General features: G+C 49.3%; 3 protein-coding genes across 4 annotated transcripts in view; 2 read left to right on the top strand and 1 right to left on the bottom strand.

The window, feature by feature from the left end:
* Positions 1 to 27,661, top strand: part of LOC126004088 (peroxiredoxin-1) — a 1,184,503-nt gene that overhangs the window by 849,126 nt on the left and 307,716 nt on the right. The window lies entirely within an intron of this gene.
* The window catches only part of VASH1 (vasohibin 1), a 967,981-nt gene that overhangs the window by 733,324 nt on the left and 206,996 nt on the right, over positions 1 to 27,661 (bottom strand). The gene's annotated exons all lie outside the window — the stretch shown is intronic.
* On the top strand, positions 2,897 to 26,598 carry TGFB3 (transforming growth factor beta 3). 2 transcript variants are annotated; one of them, XM_049770439.1, is made up of 7 exons: positions 2,897 to 4,213; positions 13,926 to 14,089; positions 14,463 to 14,592; positions 19,303 to 19,410; positions 21,429 to 21,600; positions 23,866 to 24,019; positions 25,501 to 26,598. In XM_049770439.1, exons 1-7 carry the CDS (start codon positions 3,868 to 3,870, stop codon positions 25,657 to 25,659), a joined length of 1,233 nt encoding a protein of 410 aa, XP_049626396.1. In that variant the 5' UTR covers positions 2,897 to 3,867; the 3' UTR covers positions 25,660 to 26,598. The 2 variants fall into 2 exon arrangements, with proteins under 2 accessions (XP_049626396.1, XP_049626397.1); XM_049770440.1 differs by having other exon boundaries at positions 23,873 to 24,019; positions 25,501 to 25,665.

Genomic DNA, 27,661 nt, shown 5'->3' with positions numbered 1-27,661 from the left:
TACAGTGGGTAGGATGCTTGCCTTGCATACAGCTGACCTGAGTTCCAACCCCAATATCCCATTTGATCCTCAGGACTGATCCCTGAACACAGAACCAGGAGTAAGCCCTGAGCACAGTGTGGTTGGGCCAAAAAGCCAAAAAATAATTATAATTACTGGGGTGAGGGAAATGGCTCAGAGGACTAGAACTATGCTTTGCATGTTGAAACTCTGGATTCCATCTCTGTCACCAAAGGAACTTCCAAGCACTGAATGGATGCCAGGATGGATAGTCCTAACCACCATACTAGAGTAGCTCATGAGCACTGCTTGGTGTGGCCCAACCCCACCCCCAAATTGCTAAAGGGGCCTCCCTGGAGATTGTTTGGTAGAGTGGAATCCAGAAAGATATCACTAAGAATTTCCTTTCCTGTTATGTTAATTTTACTGAAAAGCATCCATATAGCCTTCTATGACACCCCCCTCCACACACACACACCTTTAAATTACAACCACCTGGGACCTGAGAGATAGCATGGAGATAGGGCATTTGCCTTGCATGCAGAAGGACAGTGATTTGAATCCCGGCATACCATATGGTATCCTGTGCCTGCCAGGAGCGATTTCTGAGCAGAGAACCAGGAGTAACCCCTGAGCGCTGCCAGGTGTGACCCAAAAAACTAAAAAACAAACAAAACAAAACAAAAAAAAAAACAAAGAAAAAACCACAACCTCCCAAACCTAGGCACTCCCTAGGCTCCTTTCCTACTTTCTCTTCCACCATGGTATCTGCTTACTTGGTTACAGGTCTCCTATTGCTTGAGATGATTGCCTCCCCAATTGCTGCCTCTATGTGACAGCTCCTGAGGACGACGCATTTTGGCCAGTTTGTGGATTTGGCTTTTGTTTTCTTTCCTTTCTGTTTTTATTTATGGACTATACCCAGAAATGCACAGAACTTATTCCTGGCTCTGCACTCAGTAATCACTCCTGGTGTGGTAAGGAGACCCTATGGAGGGATCCATCCTAGGTGGACATCATGCAAGGCAAATGCCCTTTCCCAGTGTCCTACAGCTCCAGCAAGAGCTTTTGTTTTTGGCAGTGGCCTACCTTCCCTCAGAACCCAGAAGTGCCTGGCAGACAGCAAAAAATAGTATAGAAATGATGGGTGACTTCCAGAGATAGCCAAGCCCTGGGGTCAAGTGTCTTGAACCCACTTCCACGGTCCAAATCTCAGTGTGGCTAAGAGAGCTCCGGGACCTCAGATAAATGACTAGTTTTCCAACCGTCCAAAAAAATCTCCCCACTTGTTATGCAAACGCAAATACTCCCTGACCCAAACTCAAGAGCCTGCATTGAATCTCCCGCTCCATTCCCAAGCACGAACTTTTCTGTGGCCCTGTGTCTGAAGACAGACCACTGCAAATGGACCAGCCTGCCCCGATGGACATTTCTCGATCTGATCTGACAGGAAGAGTACCAAAAGACCAGGGAAGGGGTGAATGGAGGCGAATGGGAACAGAGAGAGCAGAGCTGGGTCCCAAGAAGATGATGCACTCAGAGACAAATCCAGTAGTAGATTTGGGGGAGCAGAGCAGAGTAAGTCGCCCCATCCACTCCAACCTTCCCTTGGGAAGAAAGCCTGAAAATGCAGGCCGGACTGGAGGGACGAACGGATGGAGCAAACGTCCCCGCACCCATCTGGGAAATGGGCTCGGGCCAGCTGCTGACTGCGCTCGCTGGCTCGGCTCCCCGAGAACCCCGGAGGAGCGGGGAGGAGGCTGGGAACATCTGGAGGGCATTGCAGCCCTGAGCCGGAGCGGGGTGCTGGGTGCTGGGTGCGAGGGGCAGCCTCTGGGGAAAGATCCCATGCACCCCAATGAGTCTGGAGAGGGGAGTCCTCGCCCTCTCCATCGTGCGCGCTCTCTCCACCCGCCTCTCCAAGTGCTCCAGGCGACCGCGCATTGCCAGCCTGGCCTCGCCAGAGGGCACCCTCGATCCACCGGAAAGAACCCCCATTTTTCCAGGCCCGTTGGAGCATCGCCCAGTCTCCAGGGCTCCGAGCGAGCTTGTCAATGAAGAATACGGGCCAGCGCCTCCAAAGCCCGCTGCAGCCCCGGCTAGCACCCAGGGTGGTGGTGGCACTGCTGGCCCCCCAATCCATCCAGCCCCGTGCGTCCTCCTCCTCCTCCTGCACCAACACCCCTGGACCCTGGATCCTGCTCAGGGTCCCAGCCTGAGCTCAGAGGAGGGCAAAAGAGGAGGTGCAGCGTCCCAGGGTCGGGGTGCAGGGAGGAGGGAGAGAAGGACACGGCTGACAGCTGGCCAGAGGAAGGCGCAGGAGTTCGGGGGAGCAGGAGGGAGGGGGTTCAGCAGAGTAACTTTCCAGAAAAACAGTCAACGTGTAGCGGGAGTGACTCCAAGAAAAAAAAAGGGGGGGGGGCAGTTCAGTGACCACGTCGAACGCACAAACGAAAGAACGAGAGGACTCGAAAAGTATTTTTCAAATGGGCTTGGGCTTTTCCTGGGCCTGTTTAAGACATTAAAATCGTGCCCCGAAAAAAAAAATTAAAAAAAGAGAGAGAGGCTGCGTGCGCTGGTCCCTCCCTTTCTCCTTCCCTCCCCTACCCCTGGGCCAGGAGACGTCATGGGAGGGAGGTATAAAATTTCAGCAGAAATAGAGAGAGCAGTGTGTGTGTGCATGTATGTGAGCGAGAAGAGAGAGGCGGAGAGGGAGGAGAGAGAGAGAGAGAGAAGAGAGAGGAGAGAGAGGGAAGGAGCAAGAGAAGCAGGAGCAGCAGCAACGAGCCAGCCAGCAAGAGCGAGAGAGCGAGAAAGGGACGCCCAAGTCCCAGAGACGGGAGAGAGAAGCCAGGGGTCCAGCTGCCTTCCTCGCCCCAGAAACCCTAGAGGGCCTTGCAGCGAGCTGTCTTCTGTTTTTCTTTTCTTTTTAACTTTTTTACATTTTTTTTTGCAAGGCACAGAAGCAATGGCCAAGGGAGAAGACAGGCGGAGTTGCTGGTGACCCCCGGAGTCCAAGTGGATTATTGGGGTTGCTCTCCAAGGGATCCTGACTTCCCCCCCACCCACCCACTTTCTTGCCACTGCACATCACCTAACTTGGAAGCCAATGAAGAGGCAGCAGCGTGAATTGAGTCCTTTAGAAAGCCCCCAGGAAGTGTAAACAAAAGAGAAAGCATGAATGGTGTGCCAGGGCAAACCCTGGTCTCCTCCTCTGCCCCCCTGAAGGCAGGGCCATCCGCACCTCAGCCCTGCCTCCCTCCACCTACTCACTGCTGATCTGACTTTTTTTTTTAACTGTTTTTTTTTCTTTTTCATTCTTTCCCCTCAACACCCCCTACCCCCCTTATTATTTTTCTTCAGGGCAAAGCAAAGATTTTTGACTTTGGGAGCCAGCCACGGTTGGTTCTTCTGCTCCTTTCAAATACCCACTTTCTTCCCCATCGCCAGGCTGCGTTTGGCAATATCAGATATCCGCTCTATTTATTTTTACCTAAGGAAAAACTCCGGCTCCCTTCCCACTCCCAGCTGCCTGGCCACCCCTCCCAGCCTCCGCTTGCCCTCCACCTGGCCTGCCGGCACTCTGAGCCCAGCAGAACCTGTTTCAGACACCCCCGAAGAAGCAGCCCAGCGCTACCAAGCACACAGTCGGGCTCCTTGGGTGCAAAGGGTTGCCAGCCCTTCCTGGAAGTCCCGAAGCTCTCCCAGAGCAGTGAGTTCATGCACTTTCTTGCCAAGCCTCAGTCTGCGGGATCTCTGGAGGCTGCCTGCTCTGCTTCCCTCCAGCAGCGGCACTGCGACTGGGGTCTCTTCCTCACCAGGTCCTGAAGCCCCCCCCAGGCCTCTCCCCCTGGCTCGCCCCTGAAGATGCACTGGCAGAGGACTCTGGTGGTCCTAATCTTGCTGAACTTTGCCACGGTCAGCCTCTCTCTGTCCACGTGCACCACCTTGGACTTCGGCCACATCAAGAAGAAGAGGGTGGAAGCCATTAGGGGACAGATTTTGAGCAAGCTCCGGCTGACCAGTCCCCCTGAGCCTTCGCCGATGACCGATGTCCCCCACCAGGTGCTGGCCCTGTACAACAGCACCCGGGAGCTGTTGGAGGAGATGCAGGGGGAGAGGGAGGACGGCTGCACACAGGAAAACACCGAGTCTGAGTACTATGCTAAAGAAATCTATAAGTTCGACATGATCCAGGGACTGGCGGAGCACAGTGAGTGCGAGTTCTCGCTAGGGTACCTGCTCTGGAGGGAGGGGTGGAATTGGGCTAGGGAGCCGGATAGAAGGGTGGTGGTGGTGGTGGTGGCTAGCAGCGGCCACATGGACAGGATGGGCAGGGCGGGCAGGGCTCATCGGAGGAGGTTTCTGGACAGGGCTGGTGAGAGACTGGTGCTTGAGGGAGGCCTGGAGCCTTGGAGTTGGCTCGTCCAACCCTGGCTGACAGCGTTGTCATGTCAACATAATCCTCTCACTGAGGCCATCAGCCGGGGACCTGTGTGCCTCTCAGAGCCATCAGGGGGCAGGGCTGGCTCTGTGGAAAGCCCTTTGGTGCCAGAGGAGTAAGAGTAAGTTCTTCTCTGGCCTTTCTTCCACTTTGGTTTGCCCGGTTCTTGCATCCCCAAAGGGAGGGTCTGGGAAGGTCTTTGGAAGCCCAGGCAAGAGACAGTCTTGTCCTGTCCCTTCAGTGTGGGCAGCACGCATGATCCAGGCCAGCAGTGTGCAAGGGGGAGGGAGTCTACTTCTGTTCATACAGACTTGTGCTAGGGGGTGCAAAGCAGGGCCGAGGGGGGGCCAGGTGGAAGGCAAGACAGTCATGTGCCTGCTGTCCTGACTCTCCCAAGGACTGCCTGGCAGCCCTTTGGTGTCTGCGTGTCCTGGGAAGAGTGGGTGGGAGGCGTGGCCGCGGGGGGTAGAATGGAAGAGTATCTGAAAGGGTCTTCCCAGGGGACCCCTGTCCGTGCCAGGGAGCTAGCTGGGAGGCCGGCGGGCAAGACGTCTGTGTGTGTTTGTGCACGTGTGGAAGTCATGTGTCTATGCCGGACGGGGATTTAAAAACTTCAGTGGGGAGAGATTTGGCAGAAGCTGTCAGCCCAGGAAGGAGCCCTCCTGGTAGGGGGCAGGGATGGGGTGCAGGCAGCAGCCCAGTTTGCTTTCCCTACCAGCAGGTGTCCTCGCCACCGAGGGGCGGCTCAGCCCACCCCCTCACCTGAAAGGTGGGCAGTGCCAAGTTGGGATGGCAGGGCGGAGGGAGTGGGAATGGGCGGGGTGAGGCTGGAGGAGGGACATCTGCAGAGCTTGAGGCTGGAGACTGGGAAGAGGAGGGATGGCTGGTGGCAGAGGTTGCAAATGCTCCCCTGAACGCCTCCCTTCCTGCCCCCCAGCTCATCCTAGGCCCAGGAGCCTGCGGTTTCTGGCCAGGGGTTCCCGCTTTTTTTTCTTGTGGCTTCTAGGAGCTCCTGGCCTTGAGATGTGGGGAGAAGCCCAAGGAAGGGGCAGAGCTGGTGCCTCTGCCCAGGTCCTCCAAATAGGGCGGGTCAGGGCCTTGTGTTTGCCTGGGCCCCAAACCTACTGGGGATACGGGAAGGAGCGGAGAATGGCCACAAACATGGGAGGAAGGAAGAGCTCAGACCTTAATGATCCACGCAGCAGGAGGAGGAGTCTCCGGGAGGAGGGATTCTGAATCAGAAGGGCCTCCCCAGCCTGGCAGCCTGCGTGCGCTGAGAATGAATGAGCCAGAAGGGTCAGGGCACAGAAGTGCCAGGGGACATGGATTGTGTGTGTGTGTGTGTGTGTGTGTGTGTGTGTGTGTGTATGTAGAGAGACTCAGGGTACAGTGGACTGGCTCCTAGAAGACTCATGGGAGTGCCAGGGGACATGGATTGTGTGTGTGTGTGTGTGTGTGTGTGTGTGTGTGTGTGTGTGTGTGTGTGTGTGTGTGTGTGTAGAGAGAGAGAGAGACTCAGGGTACAGTGGACTGGCTCCTAGAAGACTCATGGGAGTCCCATGATGTAGCACCTGGATTTCAAAAGTGGGTGTGGGCTGGCTTTGGATTCACAGAGGCGGGGGGGGGGGGGGGGATTCCAACGGAGGCAAACTCAAAGGTGTGAGCTGGATACCACAAGGGATAAGGGATGTGCTGGAGGGGCCAGGGCCCAGTGTGGGGTCATGGGGAATGCCACAGAGGCACACAGGTGCCAATAGGAAGTGGCCCCAGATTCTCTGCAGCTCTTGGAGGTGACTCTGAGGCTGAGGTGGCCCTGCAACTGGTCAGTGCTAAGACTGAGAAGTAGATGAAGCAGGTGCACTAATTATAAATAAGGTAGCAGGAAGAGAGGCATAACCCCCCCATAATGCCCCCCCCCCAAACTGAGTGGGAAGCTGAGCCCTATCCTTGGATGCTGAGGGGAGGGAAATGTATGCTAATCTCTTCTCCAAGCATACAGAAGTGACAACAGGGGCTGGGGCACCATGGAAAGAGCAGAAGACGGAACCTGTCCTTTAGCTCTGTCCTGTCTCACAGGGACCCCATTTGGCACAGAAAGCAATGGGAACATGAAGTTCTTTTATTCCCCGGATGTGCAGGTTTGCTAACCTAGACAGTCTGCGGGCAGCTGAAACAGAATGGCAAGCGGGCAAATATGGTTGGACTGTGTATTTTACTTCAAGTAATTGTGTATTTCACTTTAATAATGCCAGCCCCATTTTGAACCATTAAGGCACCAAGTGGATTTTGATTTACCACCTAAATGGATCTCAGGTTGAACCTGGCAGGAAAGGAGCTATTATCTTAGTGGACACCCCCACATACACACACACACACACACACACACACACACACACACACACACACAACAGATCGCAGAAGGATAACTGGCTGTGTGCTTTCTAAGTTCTGCTTACTTTGCACTTTATTGTTATTTCATGTGGTATGATCTGGGGATTGACTCAGGGTCATGGAGCTACATTCTCAGCTCTCTGCCCATTTTGAAGGCTAGGAGAGTCACATTGCCACAGCATCTCCCCCCCCCCCCCCACTTACTCAACTAAAGAACTTTCTCCCACAAACTGAAGGGTCTTGAGCCAGTTAGGCAATGACATTATGTCAACCAGGCATGCCACTTCTCTGAACCTCAGTTTTCGCATCTGTAAAGGTCATCTCTAAAGTACTTCTCCATGGAAAAGAAGTCCTGGGTTCCTGGGAGATGATTTTGCTCAGGCTGCTGGGGAGTGGAGGTGGAATTGTGAGTTTTCATCTAATTCTCCAGGACTTTGCTATGGGAAGTAAGTAGAAGCTTGTTTTCTCCCGCCATGGCAGGGAAGACACAACCTTTACACTTCTTCCTTTGCTATCCTGATTATTCTATCACAGATGCAGGTGTAACTTTTTCCTCTGGCATATAATTATCTATACTCACCAGCAAACTCTTGTTTTCAACAAAAGGTGCTGCAAAGACAACCAGCAGATTCAAAGTTTCTGACCAAGAAAGGAAGAAAAAAATACACACATATATGTATATATGTATGTATATATATATTTATATATATGTATATATTTGGGTGTTGGACCATATTCAGCACTGTTAAGGGCTTATTCCTGGCCCTTTGCTCAGGGATCACTCTTAATTTGGCTTGGGGGATCATATGTGGTGCCCGTTTTTGAACCTTCCCCTCGATTTTATTCATCAGGCCCTTCAACTCTTTCGTATTTGAAGCTTCAGTATTGGTTTACTACATCTAGAATCTGTTCATCCTAAAAGTGAAAGATACTTTCTAAAGGAAAGAAATTTGTTCTGAGTGTCAGTGCTCTCCCCCACACTGGGCCAGTGTTTCTCAAAGTGTGGTCTGGGGAAATGAGAAAGAATAGACACCCCAGACTCCATCACACCCACCCAGGAGCAGAATTGCTTGGGACCATGGTCTTGGGGAATAGATGTTTTCATCTAACTTCTTATTTATTCTTAAGTTCAAGATCCAGTAACTATGGTGCAGAGCCATTGCAGAGCAGGTTGAACATTCACTTTGTATGCAGCTGACCTGGGTTCAATTTCTGGCATTCTATATGTTCCCTTGAGCACCGCCAGGAATAGCTCCTGAGTACAGAGGCAGGAGTAATCCCAAACACTGCCAGGTGTGCCCACCTTCCCATACCCAACAAAATACCTAATAAGTAGGGAAGACCTTGTCTTAAAAGGGTTGCAAACCTAAGTGCCCACAGAAGCAGCTAATATAATATAAATGACCTGAAGAAAAACCAGAGTCCAAGCATGGAAGTCAGCCAGGCTGCTGGGTCTCAGAATCCTAGAAAGAATAGGGCATGTGGGAGGCTAATGAGGGGCCCAGGCAACCAGGCCCTGTTATAAAGAGGCCCTCACTGCTCCACAGTGACTGATCTGTGCATTTAGGAATGTGGGTGCAGCTTGTCTAGATCTTGCCATGTCCCAGAAGAGCAGAAAATCTGGATCTTGCTATGAAATTTCCCAACTTTGGATGTGGTCGTAAAATGTTATGGGCTTTTAATTCAAAAAAAATTTTTAAATGATGCTTGGACTATCCAGCCTCATACATTTCAAAGTTAACCCATTTAAATCTTAGAGCCTGATAACTTACTTCCTCGAAACATCTGGAAGCCATGGGAACCTTTGGAGAGCACTAGAAACTGTTATTCTCAGCTGAGTGTTAGAATCAGCTGGGAATCCTGAAAAACAAACTCTGGTCAGCCTGTCATCAGAATCTGGGGAGTAAGATCAGGCATCATCTGTTTTTAAAGCTCTCCAAGTGGTTCTAAGACTTAGATCAGGCTACCCTTCTGATATGTGTAATCTTGGTGGCCCCATCAAGGAAACCAACAAGAATTAGACTAATAGAAATAATATCTACAAGGAAAGGCACTCCAATGTACCAATGCAAAAATAATTTTTAAAATAATATCTTTAATTATGTAATTAATACACATGACTGTAGTTGGGCTTCAGCCACTAAAAGAACACCCCCCTTCACCAATGCAATTTGAAAAGATTGGGTCTCAACCTCAACATTGTGGAAGCTTTCTGGAATTTTCCGTGAATATTGTATCACTGTTTCTCAGCTGGAGTTCATATGGACCTTGTAGACCCCTAGGATGTCCCAAGATTACAGATGAACATTACACAAATGGGGGATATAATTTGTGTCACAATCTGAGTTAGGGGACCAATTGTTAGGTCAGGGAGATCACAGAAAAGGAACATGGTTGGGAAAAGGCTGGTAGACACTGTCATACATGAGTAGACTTGAGTTTTGCTCTCTCTCTAGCTGAAGAGAAACTTGGCTTTCATCAGTATGTGCTCTCCTACTCATCCTATGAAAAGCTGGTATTAATTTAACTGATAAAGGGAGACCCCTGGCCCAGCTCTTGAGAACACTCATGCTTGAGCATATCCAGACTCAGAATTGGTTTTTTTGGGGACATTGTTGGGCACTCCAAGTCCCATTCTATTTATTTATTTATTTATTTATTTATTTATTTATTTATTTATTTATTTTTGGTTTTTGGGCCACACCCGGCAGCGCTCAGGTGTTACTCCTGTTTCTGCATTCAGAAATCGCTCCTGGCCAGCTCTGGGGACCATATAGGATGCTGGAAATCGAACCCGAGTCCATCTTGGGTCGGCTGTGTGCAAGGCAAACGCCCTACCGCTACGCTATAGCTCCAGCCCCTCAAATTCCATTCTATTCAATCCTGCAAGTTCAGATATCAAAACCATCCTTTTCCAAAATGATCTCTTGGGTCCTCTATCATTTTCAGTGTCTCTATTTTGATATATAAACACCTGGGTTCAAGTCTCACCTAGGCTTAAGGCTAGACCACCTGCTTCCTGACTGACTCTGAGAAAGTCAGTTTCCTAACAATCCCTGTTCTCTTTTGTAAAATGGGTACATTTTACTTCTTTTCACCCTTGAGAATTGTTGGATGATCAGTTGAGTTAAAGCAGTACACTGCAATGCGTCCTGCTAACTTTACATTTTGTCCCAGGTATCTAACACTCTGACTTATTAGATTATTCACTGTTGTATTTCAGTGCATGTAATTGATCAAGAAGGTGATATTTACACTTTCTTTTTTTTTTTTTTCCTTGGATTTTGGGCACATCCGATGATGCTCAGGGATTACTCCTGGCTATGCACTCAGAAATAGCTCCTGGCTTGGGAGAACATATGGGATTCCAGGGATCAAATCCAGGTCTGTCTTGGGTCGGCCTCGTGCAAGGCAAACATGCCCTACCGCTGTGCTATCGCTCTGGCCCCAGAAGTTTATTTTTGATGACTAAAAAGTGTGAGCGTGATTTGCTAGTGTCAACCTGCTGGATTCTCCCCACCCCCCCTTTGAGTGGAAGTTGGCTGAGATTTCTAGGAACATCCCTGTCTTCATCTGGAAACAGCTGTGATCCCTGATGCTCCTTTCCTTTTTTTTGTTTTTGTTTTGTTTTTGGGTCACACCCAAAAACCCCGGCAGTGCTCAGGGGTTACTCTTGGCTCTGTGCTCAGAAATCGCTCCTGGCAGGCACAGGGACCATATAGGATGCCGAGACTCGAACCACCCTATTGCTGTGCTATCTCTCCGCCCCCGCCCCCCATGCTTCTTTTAATCCTGTGAAAAATCTAATATCCCCTTGAAAACACCTTGAAATGACTACCCAGAGGAAAACTGGGAAAAATTAGACACTAGGGCTGGAAGAAACCCAAGAGGGATTGAAGACCCTTCCCACTTCCCCATCCTTCCTGAGTGCCTCAAGGTCTTAGATGCTTCTCACTGTCATATACTATTCTCTACTCCCGTTCTTTTTTCACAGCCATGCCTACCACACACAGGCATGGCCTATAATACCGCTTTTAACAGAGGGAGTTACTAGCACTGTGCATAGTTCTGAAAGCATACATACTGCTGGCAACTCCTTCAAGAGCCAAGAAGGCTGGTATTTAAGAGGCGGCTGCACAGAGTCAATAATTTGTGCCCAGGGGGTGACAGCCTGCAGCCTCCTGCAATCACGATTCCTCCGTGATTCGGGTTCCATCTGCAGTGTCTCAGGGGATAGGTGCCAGGATTTGCTCTTTCAAAGCCAATTATTAATCAGGGCTTCATTAGCTGGCATTCACACATTTGTTTTCCTAACATCTGTTCCATTAATTTCCTAAGAACCAGTGTCAGGCCCAGCAGATGGCACTTTCCAGAAACACTCACTCATCCTTTCCTAAAGATCAGTAGCGCAGTTGCTTGTTTCCAGGCCTCTGATTTCTTCCCGCCTTGTCCAGGCCCTCCTCAGCCAGCCCTTGGGGTGATTATGAGCTCACTCCAGCCATGTCCATTATGTGTGGAATCTGGGTCTCTGAGCTTGAATTTCAAGTTCTGGCGATCATTGCCATTTGTGTAGAAAGTTTTTCACTGAGTGCTAATAATGCTCTTCAGACCCTGAGGTTGTGAAGTGGGCAGGCTCTGTTCTTCCCCCTCTCAGGCTCTGTGGGGTGGGGAAGAACATTTGCTGCCTTCTATCCTAGGGATCAGAATCCAGGAGGCCAGAGCTGGAGTGTTAGCATTTGCCTTGCACGCGGCTGACCCAGCATGGACCTGGGTTCGATCCCCAGTATCCCATATGGTCCCCCAAGCCAGGAGCGATTTCTGAACACACAGCCAGGAGTAACCCCTAAGTGTCACCGGGTGTGGCAGCAAAAATCAAAAATTAATAAAAGAATCAGGGGGACGGAGAGATAGCACAGCAGTAGGGTGTTTGCCTTGCAAGCGGTCAACCCAGAACCAATGGTGGTTCGAATCCCGGCATCCCATATGGTCCCCAGTGCCTGCCAGAAATGATTCTAAGCAGAGAGCCAGGAGTAACCCCTGAGCACTGCCAGGTGTGGCCCCAAAACAAAACAAAACAAAACAAAACAAAAAGAATCTGGGAGGCCAGCAGGGGAACAGAAGCCAGTGCAGCAGACACTGTCCAGGAGAGGGAGACACTTGAAGAGGTGGCACTCATGGGGAACAACCTGCTAGACCCGTAGCATCCCCATGGGGCTGCCAGGCTGCTGCTGGCACCTAGCCAGGCTCCTGCTGCTTCATTAGCCCCCAAACACGGTTTAATTATCTCCATGAGCTGCTTCAACACGCTTCCTCAACTCCCTACTGGGAATAAAAACAACCTTGAGCCTGACATTTCAGTCCCCTCACGTGAACCCCAATCTATTGTTTTGATCTGTTTCAGGGGCTCTAGACTGGGCCCTGGCATCCTTCTTGCAGGGACATCTTCTTCTAACCTGTACTTTCAGTGGCCCTTCCCTGATCATTTCTTTCCTTTCCATCCTCAAATCCTCCTTCAGGGACTGGAAGATAGTAGAGTGATTAGATTGTATGCCTGGCATGTGCCTAGCCCAGGTTTGATTCCTGGCACCACATGGTCCCTGTGGTGCCCTGAGCATCACCAGGCATTGCCTTGGAGGCCCTCAGCACTGCTGGTGTTGCCCAGATATTCCCTGCACATGCAGGGCACCAAGAAGCATTGTATTGTGTGGCCCCTGCATTGAATTCGGCCCCATTGACTGAGAATTGCTGATGGAGCAAGCCCTGGACCTCTTGAGCATCACTTGGGAGAACTTCCACCAAAGAAAGCAACAACAACAAAAGCTCTTACCTCCTATAAGACCCAGATTTTAAAAATCATTCCTTCCAATAGTGCTCTTTGCAGTAGCAACTCCTGGGTATATCCAAGGACCCACAGAACTCTCCAGTGCTATATTTGGGTGCATGTCTAGCAACTGGGTTAGATATTCAGCCCCTTCTAGGCAGCTGTTTTACTTCCTAGTGTCAATGTGCTGCTTGGCTCAGGACACAAGTATTTGCTCAGTATATGATTGATGAATGAGTGAAAACCCGCGTGAGCAACCCCACAGATGAGTCAACTCTGGACCCATTCAGTAACCAGGTGGAATTGCTGACATCCTTGGCAGTTCATGTTTTCTTTCTTTTTCTTTCTTTTCCTTCTTTATCTTCTTTCTTTCTTCTTTCCCTCCTTCCTTCTTTCCTTTTCTTTCTTTCTTTCTTTCTTTCTTTCTTTCTTTCTTTCTTTCTTTCTTTCTTTCTTTCTTTCTTTCTTTCTTTCTTTCTTTCTTTCTTTCTTTCTTTCTTTCTTTCTTTCTTTCTTTTCTTTCTTTCTTTCTTTCTTTCTTTCTTTCTTTCTTTCTTTCTTTCTTTCTTTCTTTCTTTCTTTCTTTCTTTCTTTCTTTCTTTCTTTCTTTCTTTCTTTCTTTCTTTCTTTCTTTCTTTCTTTTTCTTCCTTCCTTCCCTCCTTCCTTCTTTCCTTCTTTCATTCCTTCTCTTTCTTTTTTCTTCCTCCCTCCCTCCCTTCCTTCCTCCCTCCCTTCCTTCCTCCCTCCCTCCCTCCCTCCCTCCCTCCCTCCCTTCCTTCCTTCCTTCCTTCCTTCCTTCCTTCCTTCCTTCCTTCCTTCCTTCCTTCCTTCCTTCCTTCCTTCCTACCTTCCTTCCTTCTTTTCTTCCTTCTCTTTGTCACACCTGGTGGCATTCAGGGGTTACTTCTGGCTCTGCACTCAGAAATCACTCCTGGTAGGCTCCAGGGACCATATGGAATGCTGGAGATTGAACTCAAGTCAGCAGCGTGCAAGACAAATGCCCTACCTGCTGTGCTATTGCTCTAGACCCAACAGTTCATATTTTCCGAGAGTGCAGGGAAAGCAGGAGTAGAGGTTACAGCCATAGCCTGGGGTACCTGGATACTCAGCTCCTCCAACAGGCCAGCATGTGAACCTGGGACCACCAGCCTCATTTCTTAGCCTTTAGATTCACAGTCTGGACCTCTTGGATGGTACTGGTGGGACCTTGATTATTTGGCAATGGTCTGTCATTCATGCTGCATTTCCCCTACTGCTCTGTCTCCTAGATGAGTTGGCTGTCTGCCCCAAAGGAATCACATCCAAGGTGTTCCGCTTCAATGTGTCCTCAGTGGAGAAAAATGGAACCAACCTATTCCGAGCAGAATTCCGTGTCTTGCGGGTCCCCAACCCCAACTCCAAGCGCAATGAACAGAGGATTGAGCTCTTTCAGGTGAATTCTGTCCCCAGTGAGGACCAGTTCCCTTTAGAGTATGGAGCCCTGGGTGTGGGCACTGTGTTCTCCAGGTTTTCATCTGTTGTTCAGAACAGTTAAAGGAGGATTCGATGGGATTGGAGCAACTATACAGTGGGTAGGGCAATTGCCTTGTACACGGCCAACCTGGGTTCAATCCCGGGTCTCACATATGATCCTCCAAGCTGAAGCAGAGTCAAAAGCAAGCCCTGGGCACTGCCAGGTGTGCTCCAGGAGAGGAGAATTTGGATGGGGGGGTCTTGTTTTTACTGTTCTCCTCCTCTGTCCTCCTGCACTGGGACTGAGGCTTTAGAACCCTGGCTCTGCACTCACACCTGCCCCAATCTGACAGATCCTCCGGCCAGACGAGCACATCTCCAAGCAGCGCTACATTGGAGGCAAGAACCTGCCCACACGGGGCACTGCTGAGTGGCTGTCTTTCGACGTGACCGACACGGTGCGGGAATGGCTCTTTCGGAGAGGTAGGCTGAACTTTGGGTGTGCACTTCAGAAGGAACCTGGGGTCCTTTTATGGGGCAGAGGGTGGCAGTGGAGGAAAAGGTGTTACCTACTGGGTTCAAAGTTCAGCTCTCTCCCTTTCTTCCTCCAATAAGCTTTATGAAGGGTCATAAAGGGCCAGACTTTAGGACCAGACTCAAGGATTCATCTGTTGAAAAAGAGAGAGGACATGCCAGGCTGAAAGAAATGGGGGTATGGGGGGGCACAGGCTGTAGGTGGGCACAGTGTAGTGGGTGGGGTCTGTGTGGCAGGAAGCCTACCGGGGTTTTAGGGGAAAGTTGAAAGAAGTCACTGGGCCAGATGACCACAGTTCCATCAAGCCATGGGGAAGTGGTAGGACTTCGGCCAAGTGGAGAAATCCCAGGAGGGTCATTATCAAGTTGAAGGAGGTGGGAGTTTGACTTACATCTCTAAAGGTTCTTCTGTGGCCATGAGTTCAAGATCAGCAGTAGAAAGGTAGGCTGAGTGGTGGCAGCAACGGAACTGGCGCTATGACAGAGCTGTAGCAGCTGCGGCGGACAGTCTGTAGGACACTTTGCATTTGGTCAGGTATTGGGGTGAGGACACAAAAGTTCAGATGATGTGTCACATTTGGATTGAGTGTCTGGGTGGTAAGACATGATGAAACTGAAAAGGCCGTAGAAAAAGGGAGAAGTGGTATCTGAAGGAATAGCGCACAGACAAAAGCAACTGCCTTGCAATTTCAAAAGTGTGTGGTTATGAGTTCAAATTCCTAGTTTCACATACATGACAAGCACTATAATTGCATAAAAGAGAGAAAAAGTAAGAAAAGGAAAAAGCAGACTTGAGACAAGAGGAACTAGATTAAAGGGCTGGAGTATATATGCACCGTATCTGCAGGAAGCCTGGATTTGGTCCCTGGCACTATATGGTTCTGTATGCACTGCCATGAGTGAGTTCAAAGTTCGACCTGGAAGCAATCTCTGAATTCTGCCAGGTATGGCTTCCAATTAAAACATTAAAAAAAAATAAAGAGTGGCATTTAAGCTTTAAAAAGTAATAGATAGGGAAAAAAAAGTAATAGATAGAACAGTGGGTAGAGTGTTTACCTTGCATGTAGCCAACCTGGGTTTGATCCCAGAATCCTATATGGTCCCTTGAGCCCAGGCAGTAGTGATCCCTTTATGTAGAGACTGAAGGAATTTCTGAGCATCATTGGGTATGGCAAAAAAAAAAAAAACTAAATAAATAAATAAAGAGAGAGAAGAGTGGCTTGTCACCTTTGACAGGCCTGGTGCTTAGCTAAACTCATCTGCCCAGTTGGTTTCTCTCTACCACTCATCTTGAAGCTAGTGCCCTCGCCCTCCTCACCTAGAAAGAAAGATCTAGAGTCCTTCTTTCCCTGCTTGTTTCAGCCCTGTGTTAGGATGAAACCTACCTCAGAAAACAATCTTGCTTAGTAGACAAGAGTGAGCTTTTCCTTGGGTCAGATAAGAAGACCAAAGTTCAGAGAGGCTGATGCTGAATTCGACTGTCTGTCCTGGACCAGCCCTGGGCATCATGTTCAGCTGCTGTCTTAATCAGACGGGTGCTGAGGTCAGGGTCCTACCTGGTAGGGATGTGCGTCTCCATGGTCCCCTGTCTGTTCCTGTTGCCCCTCTTGTAGTCTTGCTATTGTTTCCTCTTATGGCTGCTACAAGCTGCCATCCATCCACACACTGAATTTTGAACTAAGTACTACATAGTGTTTGATGCTGTTTGCTTAATTCAGGAGATTTACACAACCCTCAGACTTTGCTTGGAAAAACTGGAAGATTTCCTGACAACACTGTATCAGAGATTAGAGGCCCCGTCCAGGGGGGTTGGAGTTATTCCAGGCCCTGGCCTTCTTCAGTTTCTCCTCAAAGTGAAGTTCCTATCTTGCATGAGATGCTGGTTCTGCTCTCTGAACCATTAACAGTGCTATAACATCTAGGCACACAGCTTACCCATCCATGAGGAATGAATGACCTGTTGGTTGAATTGGCAGAGGATGGACTTGAAGTGCTGCCCCAGACACATGGGTATCCAGGAACCCCATTCTTTTATCCAGAGCAAGTGAGGAGGATTTCAGGGAGCTCTAACCTTAGTGGTAGAGGCCCTTATGCCTGCACAAGGAGGGGCTCGTTGGTTCCTGCTGACTCAGATCAGCTGTGCGTGCTTTTCTTTGCCACTCTGCCCACTTGAAGGAGTTATTTTCACAGCTGCAGAGCTGCTTGTATGAGCAGTTTGCATTGAGAATGGTTTCCATCTTCAGGGGATTATTGAGAAATCATCATTGAGAAATTATATTTCCCTAACCAAGTCAAAGTCAAGTCAGGTACCTCATCAACTTGGAGACTAGTTCTTTGGAATCTTTCTGTTCTTAGGAAGGCAGTGGCTGTCTGTTTTTTGCCCAGTAGAATTTCACATGGACCTGCACTAAGAGCTTCTGAGTCTTTTCAGGGTGCAGGACCGGTCAAAAGAGCAGTTGGTAGCATGGCTGATAAGGCACCTAAATCAGGCATCTGGGCTTCATTCTGGACATCTGGGCATCTGGGTTCATTCAACAAACATGTGAGAGCTTTTGTGTTTCCAGGCTGCCTTCTGGATTTCAGAGAAGGCCATTACTTCACCCACATGGACACCCACATTCTCATGCTGCCAAGCTATTGTGCTGGTTTCTCCCTATCACTTGCTCGGGCTCAGCCACCTGGTTAAATTTGGCATGTCTCCTCTTCATTGGAGTTCCCTCTCTGGAGCAGGAATCTCCACACTCAGCCTGTTCAGTGCTCCAGAGATGGCCCCAACTTGGGCTCTGATGAACATGGCTGGGCCCTGAAGTGGGTGGAGGAAGGGCTGAGTTGGCTTTTCCTTAAAAACAAAAACAAAACAAAACAAAACAAAACAAAAAAAACCAGGGTTTTCCTGCTTGTCTCACAGACTGGAATCTCTAGGTTTGGAAAATGCAGCCAACAAGAAGATCCCACCCAGATTCTGGGGTCTTCCTTGCTGACCCCAGATGTCTGGATTGTCCCCCAAGACTGGATGCCTACAAAGTGAGGGTGGCTTTGGGGAGCAGAGTAGCAATCAGCTTGTTGAGATATTGACCCTGGCCTGGGTGTGTGAATAGGGGATCCTTTCCCTTTACATCCCTACCTGCCCTAGGATGAAGAAGCTGCCTCAATTGAATCTTCACTTCCAGAATTGCTATGGCACCAGAACCTACCTGGTGTCCTTGCATGAGACTATGTGCTCTACTCTAGTCTTTCACTTCATGACCTCCCACCCCAATGTCCCCCACCTTTACCCAACCTTGCCCAAATAGTTTCCTTGAAGCCTCAACTTCAGTTATTCAAACACATCCCATTCTAAAACTGCAGCCTGTACTTTTATGCTTGTTTGGGAGCCACACCTGGGTATGGCTTCTTCCTAATTCTGCACTTGGGAATCACAGGACTTTATGGGGGTGCTGGGGATCAAATCCAGCTCAGCTGCAGGAAAGGCAAGTGTATAGTCCAACATGTCCCATTATAATAGGAGAAAGACCCAGAGATACTTCCTAGTCCCAGAATATCATTCCCCATGCTCAGCCCTCCAGGCTTCCTCCTGTGCTCCCTCTCTAGCCTGGCTCCTCTGTATCCTTCACCCTGGCCCTCTGCTCCCTGCTCCTACCTTCTAATCCCTGCTCCTGCTACTCTAATTTCACCCCAATCTTTTTTTTTCCTTTCTTTTTTTTTTTTTTTTGTGGTTTTTGGGTCACACCCGGCAGTGCTCAGGGGTTATTCCTGGCTCCAGGCTCAGAAATTGCTCCTGGCAGGCACGGGGACCATATGGGACGCCGGGATTCGAACCGATGACCTCCTGCATGAAAGGCAAACACCTTACCTCCATGCTATCTCTCCGGCCCCAATTTCACCCCAATCTTTTAAACATGCCCTTTCCCAGGGAGCCCTGCAAAGAACAAGCTTCCTCCCTAAGTGAACAAAGACCCATATCCTTCTTCCTCAAGGAAATGAGGCTGAGTTTGACTTTCTCCTGCTGCTCTGGTCTCTCCTGTCTTCTCAGACTCATTCCCGAAGCTTGCTGGCCCCTTTCACCACCACCCCTGTTCTGCCCTTGGCTCATAGGGTCCCTTGACGCCACCTCCCATCCTTGATCTTAATGCCAAGGTCAGACTGTACCAGCACATCCTGTCCTGCCTGCAGCCCTTTGAGTCCTCAACAGCCTGTCTATCCCCAACTCCTCCAGCTTTCTTGCATCCTCCCTGTCTCCCTCCTCTTCCTCAGCAGTCTGGCCCCAATTTCTCATCTCTCGACCAGCCATGGGGGTACCCCTGCTCTGTCTCCTTCCAGCTCAGACCTTCCTTCACTGTCCCCAGGGGCAGCTGACAGTTTTTTTTCTTATGCCAACTTCAAAGTGGTGAGGAAAAGTTCCCTTTGTGGTGACCACTGGTCTGTGCCTTCACGTGGTTACCTCTCTGACACATGGAAGGTGATGATGACAGGAATGGGACGGTCCAGACTCTCTGAGGCAGCACTGATGTCTTCAGTGACCCTTATTAGGATCAAGGTCCTGTGGGCCTGGAGGTGGCCGGAGCCCTGGGTTGCCTTTGCCTGAGCACAGGACATACATCCCCATGCCTCCCCCGCCACTCACAATGCTTCCCTCTCCCTCACAATCTCCTATTTCAGAGTCCAACTTGGGCCTGGAGATCAGCATCCATTGTCCCTGTCACACGTTTCAGCCCAATGGGGACATCCTGGAGAACACTCGCGAGGTGATGGAGATCAAGTTCAAAGGTCAGTAAGCAACTGGGTGGGGCTAGCTCCTGAAGCAGGTTAGAACTGGAGCCAAAGGCAGCCTGGGGAAAGCAGCTCGGCTCCCCCATAAAGAGGCTCTGGGGTGTGCTTGACTTCCCCTCCCCCCTCAGCCCGATACGATGACAATGCTGTGGGCTGGATGGAGCAGTGACCCATGACACAGCTCACTTCCAATGCAGAGAGCCTCCAGGCTTGTGGGATGAATCTAAGAGAATGTGGTACCAGGGAGGGTTCACAAGCAGCCAGATGTTTCCTGGTCCCAGAAAAACCAGCCTGGTGACCCAGAAGCTCAGGGTCCCAGCCACTGAGCTTTCCCTATGCTTCTAGGGCCTTCTGGATTGAAATGGTGAAACAGTTGAAATAATTTTAGGTTTTCATGTATTGCTTCTAAGACACCAGCCTCAACATTCCCAATTTCAGAAATGTTCCTTTTTTGTTAGTTTTTTTTTTTTTTGTTTTGTTAGAGCTTCTGGCTTTGTGTTCAGGAATTCCTCCTGGCAGGGCCCAGGGAACCATATTGTGATGCCATTCAAATGTAAGTTCTCACATAGGCATAGCAAGTATTCTTCACTGTGCTACACCTTGGCTCTCAGGAGTGTTTTTTTCTTTTAGTGTTCCATTGTGGATCACTAGGGCACACTTGAGGTCAAGAGTACTGTCAAGGTCAAAGTCAGAGGCTTTGCAGTCTGTTTTGGTTTCCAGCCTGTGATTGGCCTCTCCCCCAGCCCCAACAGTTCTATTTTATAGCCACTTGTGTGTGTGTGTGTGTGTGTGTGTGTGTGTGTGTTTTGGGGTCACACCTGGCATCGCTCAGGGGTTATTCCTGGCTCTACGCTCAGAAATCGCTCCTGGCAGTCTTGGAGGACCTATGGGATGTCAGGATTCAAACATCTGTCCTTCTGCATGCAAGGCAAGTGCCTTACCTCCATGCTATCTCTCCAGTCCCCCGTGTGTGTGTGTGTGTGTGTGTGTGTGTGTGTGTGTGTTTTTTTTTTTTTTTTTTTTTGGTTTTTGGGTCACACCTGGCAGTGCTCAGGGGTTATTCCTGGCTCCAGGCTCAGAAATTGCTCCTGGCAGGCACAGGGGACCATATGGGGCGCCGGGATTCGAACCGATGACCTCCTGCATGAAAGGCAAACGCCTTACCTCCATGCTATCTCTCCGGCCCCGTGTGTGTGTGTTTTAAACCAAGTACTTGACACGTTCCATAGAAGTCCAGACTTCAGAAAGCCTCAGGGATCTTGCCTATGGTCAGTGTAGGGCAAAATGCCCTAGTTTTGGTAAATCATTCTTTTGCTCACAATAAATCTCAAAGAAGGCAATCTGTGACCCAGATATATTACTCTGTGTCCCTTTTGAGGCCCCAGTGTCTACTATTGGTGTGTCTGTAAAGCCTGTGTGGATGTCAGGATCAAGTGGGGCTCTGGCCACCCCTCTGTAGCTCCTCCTTTCTGTGAATCCCACTTGGGTCTCCAGTCTTTTCATTTCCAGATGAAGAAGCTGGTTTGCTCGCCGAGCTGTTTCTCATACACTTCCTGAGCTCAACCCAGAGCAACACGCTCCTCAATAGAACAATGCACTTATTAGCAGTTACTCCAAATGTTGATTCCTACAGTGATGGGCAAACTGGAGTGTGATCTTAAGAAATCCTGATTGTCTGAGGAAACTCACAGCATAGATGCCAGTCTCAGAACTGGCACACTGGCACTCAGAGCACACAGGGGAAGAAGCCTTCACAAATCCTTAGGAAAACTTCCAGAAAGGACTTACTGTCCTTCAGATCATCCTCAGGAGAGGATAAAAACAAGGGACATTCTGTGGGTTCCTCCACCTAGATGCCCCATTTCCATAGCTGGCATCAATTGGAGGCTCCATTCGAGTAGCCCACACCACCTGACCATCTACCTTACCCCTCCTCATGGGTGGGCAGGCAGGTGTGGACTGGGTTCTCAGTGGCTTCTTGCAGCAGACACCGCCAACCCACTTTCCTTTGACAGGTGTGGATAGTGAGGATGATCATGGCCGTGGAGATCTGGGGCGCCTGAAGAAGCAGAAGAACCACCACAACCCTCACCTCATTCTTATGATGATTCCCCCACACCGATTGGATAACCCAGGCCAAGTGGGGATAAGGAAGAAGCGAGCCCTGGACACCAATTATTGCTTCCGGTGAGCTGGGCCCTCTCAAGGGCTCATGGGTCCCTGATACTGCTGTGTGCATCTACACAGGTGCTTGCCCACCACCTGCTGGGGAGGTGATCTCCAGCAAAGATGGTTGAGGATCTTCCAGAGGCTTCTTGTTTTTCTGGGAGACCCTCTCTTGTTCTTGCACCTCAGTCTCTATGAACCCACATAGGTGTGGTGTGAAGGACATTGCTAAAATGGTGTGAGGAGGAAGCCTCCAATGGCTTATGGCCTTACAAGTTCTTATAAGACTTGGGTTTGCAAGGAGAAGGGTGAGAAAGAGACTGATGCAGTGGGGCTTGGAGATGTGCTCAGTTCAGGGGCCAAAGAGATAGTACAGTGGGTAGAGCATTTACCTTGCATGTAGCTACCTGGGTTTAATCCCCAGCATCTCTCAAGATGCTGTTATGAATTATTCCTCAATGCAGAGGTAGAAATAATCCCTGAGCATCGCTTGGTATGGCCCCCAAACCAAACCAAAATAAAACTAAATGAGAAGTGCTCAGTTCTCTAACATTTAGAGAAGGGCTCCATTCCCTGTGAAGCATCCAAGGACACTAAAAGATAAAGGGAGACAGGTGGGATGGGAAGGGAAATAAAGGAACTAATTCAGAAAATAGCTGGTAATCCCTACAAAGAGTTAAGTGGGAATGAACAAAGCCAGTTAGATTACTGAGAGAAAAGTCACTACATTCACGAGAAGGCCTGCATTAAGAATTTGGTCTTGAGCCAGAGTGATAGCACATTGGGTAGGGCACTTGCCTTGTATGTAGCTGACCTGGGTTTGATCCCTGGCATCTCATATGGTCCCCACTGCACCAGGAGTAACTTGTGAGCACCTCTGGGTGTGATCCAAAAGGAAACAGGGAGGAGGAGGAGGAGGAAAAATAGAGGAAAAGAGGGGGGAAGGAGAATAGCTGGATCCAAAGATTTCATTTGTGGACACTGGCAGTCTCAAATGGGCATGAAATTTGAGTCAAATTTGGAGAAACACATTTGGCAAAGGGAGGGGCATGAATGGACTGGAAAGGAGAGCAGGAGGCCCAAGCAGGGCTAGGGAAAGTGAGTTGGGAAATCTTGTCTCTAGAATGTATCTCTAGGAGGAAAAACTAGAATGAATGAGGATATTGAGTAAACAAGGAAGAAAACATATAGGTTGGCGTGGAGATGTGAGAAATATATGCTCTTGGCTGCAAGAAACAGGGGCTTAAACCACAGGGGCTTTCTTGTCCACAAGCCTATCATAGCAAGAGGCTCAGATTTGGGTTGGATGCTGACTGATGCCTATGAAAACATAGGCTTTGCCCTATGTGCCAAGCTGATCTGCTGGCTTTCTGTTCTCATGATTTGGCCACAGTGACAAGAAGTCAGTGATTTTTTCCCTCTCTCCTCCCTCCTTCTGATTTTTGTGAAAGAATCAACTTACCTTGACCAGAACTTTCCATACCTGCTGCATACTGAGTGGCATGAACACCCCATCTGGAGGGGAAAACCAAGAAGAGCATCTGCTCTTCCAGACTGTAATCGGGGATGGCAAGGAAAACAGGGGTAGCAGACAGGTGGAAAATGGGTACTGAATAGATGCCCAAGAGTGTCCACCATGAATCACCCGTGAAACTCATGAGCAGCTAGACTTTGGACACAGTTGTTCTTGGAAGTGGCAAGTTCTGGTCTCAGCAGATACTGGCTCACAGACTGGATGCCCATTCGACAAGAGGTATTGCCAAATGGACTTCTGCAAGCAAAAGAATTAAAATGGTCTGGTAATCACATTTGGAGTAATCTAGGAACCAGGAGGATTACAACAGGAAATGACTCATTTTGATTTCAATGACCTCAAGATTGAGTCGAAGCAGTCAACTGCTTAGAGTGTAGTGCTTACAGCCCATTTTTGTTGGGTGTACATCAGGAAGGCAACAATAAATTCAAAAGTTGAGCTGGCTGGTAGCAAACTGCTTAGCTTTCTGCAGAACGCTTTCTTTCCATTCAGGATGTAATGGAGGTGTTAGCTCTGACTTTTTCCTCTTCTCTAGGCCTCTATGATCTCCTTGGGGTCAAGGTTGTCCACACAGAATTATGGTTGACACAACTCAAATGTTCTTGGATCTGGGAGTTCACTGTTGACAAGCCCTTACTCATGATGGCCAGGAAGCCCTGTAGAGCAGAGAGGAGGCCCATTTGTGAAGTCTTATTTTTGGATAAAAAGGGTGTTTTCCTTTTAGAATGATGGCTGTTATCTTTTTGTTGTAGCAATCAGGAGGAGAACTGCTGTGTACGCCCTCTCTACATTGACTTCCGGCATGATCTGGGTTGGAAATGGGTCCATGAACCTAAGGGCTACTACGCCAACTTCTGCTCCGGTCCCTGCCCATACCTCCGCAGCGCTGATACCACCTATACCACGGTACGGGCTGGGACTTGTTCCATGGGGCACTAGGCTGAGCTATCTTTAAAAAAAAAAGCATGAAGGAATGAATGTTGAATGAGCAAATGAAGACCAGGGGTGAGTGGATCATCTTTGCTGGAGGTTCTGATCTCGAGCCTGGCCCAACTCCACTTGGTCAACCTGTCCTTTCAAATGTCTTCCATAGTCTCAACCTAACTTTTGATTTTCTGGTTTACTCTGTAAAGCCTTTGGCACATGAGTCACTCCTAGTAATATGTAGTGCTGAGGAATGAACCTAGATTGTCTACATGCAAGATAATCACCTCACCTGCTATGTTATCTCTTTGTTCCTGTCTAAAACTTTTGTCCAATTCTGTTGTTTTTTTTTTTTTTGGGGGGGGGTCATACATGCTGTGTTCAGGGCTTACTCCTGACTCTGAGCTCAGGGATCACTTTTAGCAGGGCTTGGGGGACAATGTGGAGTGCCAGGGAATTGAACTGTGCAAGGGTCTATCTGTTGTCCTATCTCTGGCTCCTTTTGTCCCATTCTGGAAGTTTAATGTCACATAGCAACCTCAATTCTCAGAGATGCATGTTTGTGATCAGCAGAAAGGCTTCTTGCTTCAGCATGGAAAGAACTGGGATGAGTGCAAGCTTGAGTGTGGCTGAAAGACAAGGCACCCAGGACAGCCAAGATGAAATAGTGGGAAGAGAATGAGGGGCCGAATGGAGGCTGATTTCTGAAAACAGGCAGTGAGGCAGGCAGTGATTTGGGAAGCTGATTCTTGCTGCCTGGTTCAAGACAATGTTTATAGAGAACATTTCTCAGCAGAGTGAAGTCTAATGAGGAGGATGAATTCAGAAGAGTTTTGTTAGCTATTTCCAGTAGTTGAATGAGCCTGGTAATATAGCTGTCAAAAGGGCTAGAAGGGTCTGCCTTCTTCCTTTGGGTGATGGTCCTTAGTCACACCTTTCTGTGTTCTGTGCTGTGTTTTTTTTTTTTTTTGTTTTTGTTTTTTTTGTGGTGGGGAGTAGGTCACATTGGAAAGTGCCTGGTGGCTACTATTGACTCTGTGCTTAGGTTTGATTTCCATAGTGCTCAGGGAACTATAAGATGCTGGGCATGGAACCAGGGCTGGTCACATGCAAGGCAATCAGCTTACCTAACCCTTGTGTTGCCTCTGTCCTTGGAGCACTCAGATCTCAAGTCTCCAGTCCTGGGGGAGGCCCTAGGCTCCTGGGGGGAGGTTTTGGCTTTATTTCTTTCTTTTTTTTTTTTTTTTGGATTTTGGGCCACACCCATTTGACGCTCAGGGGTTACTCCTGGCTATACGCTCAGAAATTGCTCCTGGCTTAGGGGAACCATATGGGATGCTGGGGGATCGAACCACGGTCCATCCTATGCTGGCACTTGCAAGGCAGACTCCTTACCTTTAGCACCACCTTCCCGGCCCCAAGGTTTTGGCTTTCTAATCTCTTCATGATACATCCTTTCTCAGGTGCTGGGACTGTACAACACCCTGAACCCTGAAGCATCTGCATCCCCATGCTGTGTACCCCAGGACCTGGAGCCCCTCACTATCCTGTACTATGTTGGGAGGACCCCCAAAGTGGAACAGCTCTCTAACATGGTGGTCAAATCCTGCAAGTGCAGCTGAGATGCTACCTGTGAGCCCAAGAGGAGAGCGCAGCCCCCACACCTGACTACCTGCTCCTCAGGAAACACAAAGCAATCTGTCTCCTCTGAAGGCCCAAAGGCCCCTACCCACCTGCAATTCCAGAAGAAGCAGGGCTGAGGCGGAGCTTCCCTTCTGGAACATTTCTCTTTCTTGCTGGCTCTGAGAAATCACTGTGGTAAAGGAAGTGTGGGTTTGGTTTGGAGAAGGTGGATGGATGATGGAGAACCAGATGTGCTGTGAGGTGATGGATGGAGATAGAGAGGCTTGGCAAGTGGGCTCGTCATGTGGCAATGGGATGTGGGCTACCTAGGGAAAGGTGGACAAGTAGGGAGGGGTGACACAGAACCAGGCTGAAAGATCCCTCAAATCCAGTGAGCCTGGATCACTTTCCATAAAGCCCTGTGTCTTTCTTCAGAATGGTGGTCAAGACCAAGGCCCAGGACTGTTTCATATGCTACCCTGGACTAAGGACAAATCTGCTCCTTTTAAAAATTACCCTCTCAACATCTATCAGTGTCAAGGGTCATTATGTGGAGAAGACCCAGATAATGGGGTTCCCAATCCTGGGCTCTCCTGAGCCCTGTGGAGGTGGCCTCCAAAGCAGAGGGTGGGCACACACCTTCCCCTCCCTGCCCTCTGCCGTCTTCCTCAATGCTCTTTCCTCCTTTGGTTTGACACCTTCCAGGTCAGGGGGCACGGATCTGAGTGGGGGAGGCCTGCTGGGTCTCCCCTCCCCCTGCCAAGACCCTGTGTTCTTCTGGCATTCTTGGAAGTAGGTGCTACGACATGTGAGGCATGAGGGAAGCCATGCCCACATCACACATCACAGTGACCTAGCTCCAGATGGTAGACTGAGGTAGAAAGACAAATACAAATATTACTCTCAAAAACTTGGTATAAATAAATATTTTTGGGGCATCTTGGATCATTTCATCCTCTGGAAAATTGATAGAACAGTTAAAAAAAAAAGGGAAATGAAAACTTTATAAGGTGTTGGTCTGGCTTGATGCATTCCCGGAATCACCCCTTCCTTTCACATCTACTCATGGTGGTGGCTAGAATTGGGGGCATGAAAGCGCTAAGTGGCAAGGTTTAGAGTGGCATAGAATCTGGCATTACTGCCTCCTGCCTGAGATCAGGCCTATTTCTTGCTCCCTTCCTGCACTCAGAGATGTGTGTGTGTGTGTGTGTGTGTGTGTGTGTGTGTTCCAGTCTGCAGAGAATCTAGAAATTCAACATCCACATAACTGGAAAATACCCCAGTGTGTCCTACAGATGGCCCTATGTTGGTTGAATTTTGGGCCACCTGGCAGCACTCAAGGCTTCTTCCTGGTTCTTTTTTTTTTTTTTTTTTTTTTGGTTTTTGGTTTTTGGCCACACCCGGCGGTGCTCAGAGGTTACTCCTGGCTATCTGCTCAGAAATAGCTCCTGGCAGGCACGAGGGACCATATGGGACACCGGGATTTGAACCAAGCGCCTTAGGTCCTGGATCTGCTGCTTGCAAGGCAAGCACCGCTGTGCTATCTCTCCGGCCCCATCCCTCCTGGTTCTGTTACTTGGGGAATCACACCTAGCAGGGAGGGCTTGGGGCAAAGGGAGACAACCAGGGCCGGGCGGTGGCGCTGGAGGTAAGGTGCCTGCCTTGCCTGCGCTAGCCTAGGATGGACCGCGGTTCGATCCCCTGGCGTCCCATATGGTCCCCCAAGAAGCCAGGAGCAACTTCTGAGTGCATAGCCAGGAGTAACCCCTGAGCGTCACAGGGTGTGGCCCAAAAACCAAAAAAAAAAAAAAAAAAAAAAAAAAAAGGGAGACAACCATAGAGGGTGTTAGGAATTAAATCTGGGTCAGGCAAGTGCAAGGCAAACACCTTGTCCATTGTATGATCTCTCTGTGTTGGTTTGCACTTGTGCTACAAATTATTAACTTCAGTGGGTGGGAAAAAAACCCACCTCATCATTTCTGTAAACTGTGAACTCCCTTT

This window comes from Suncus etruscus, chromosome 3, assembly GCF_024139225.1.
Source record: "Suncus etruscus isolate mSunEtr1 chromosome 3, mSunEtr1.pri.cur, whole genome shotgun sequence".
Classification (NCBI taxonomy): domain Eukaryota; kingdom Metazoa; phylum Chordata; class Mammalia; order Eulipotyphla; family Soricidae; genus Suncus; species Suncus etruscus.
This window is presented reverse-complemented; position numbering and strand designations above follow the sequence as displayed.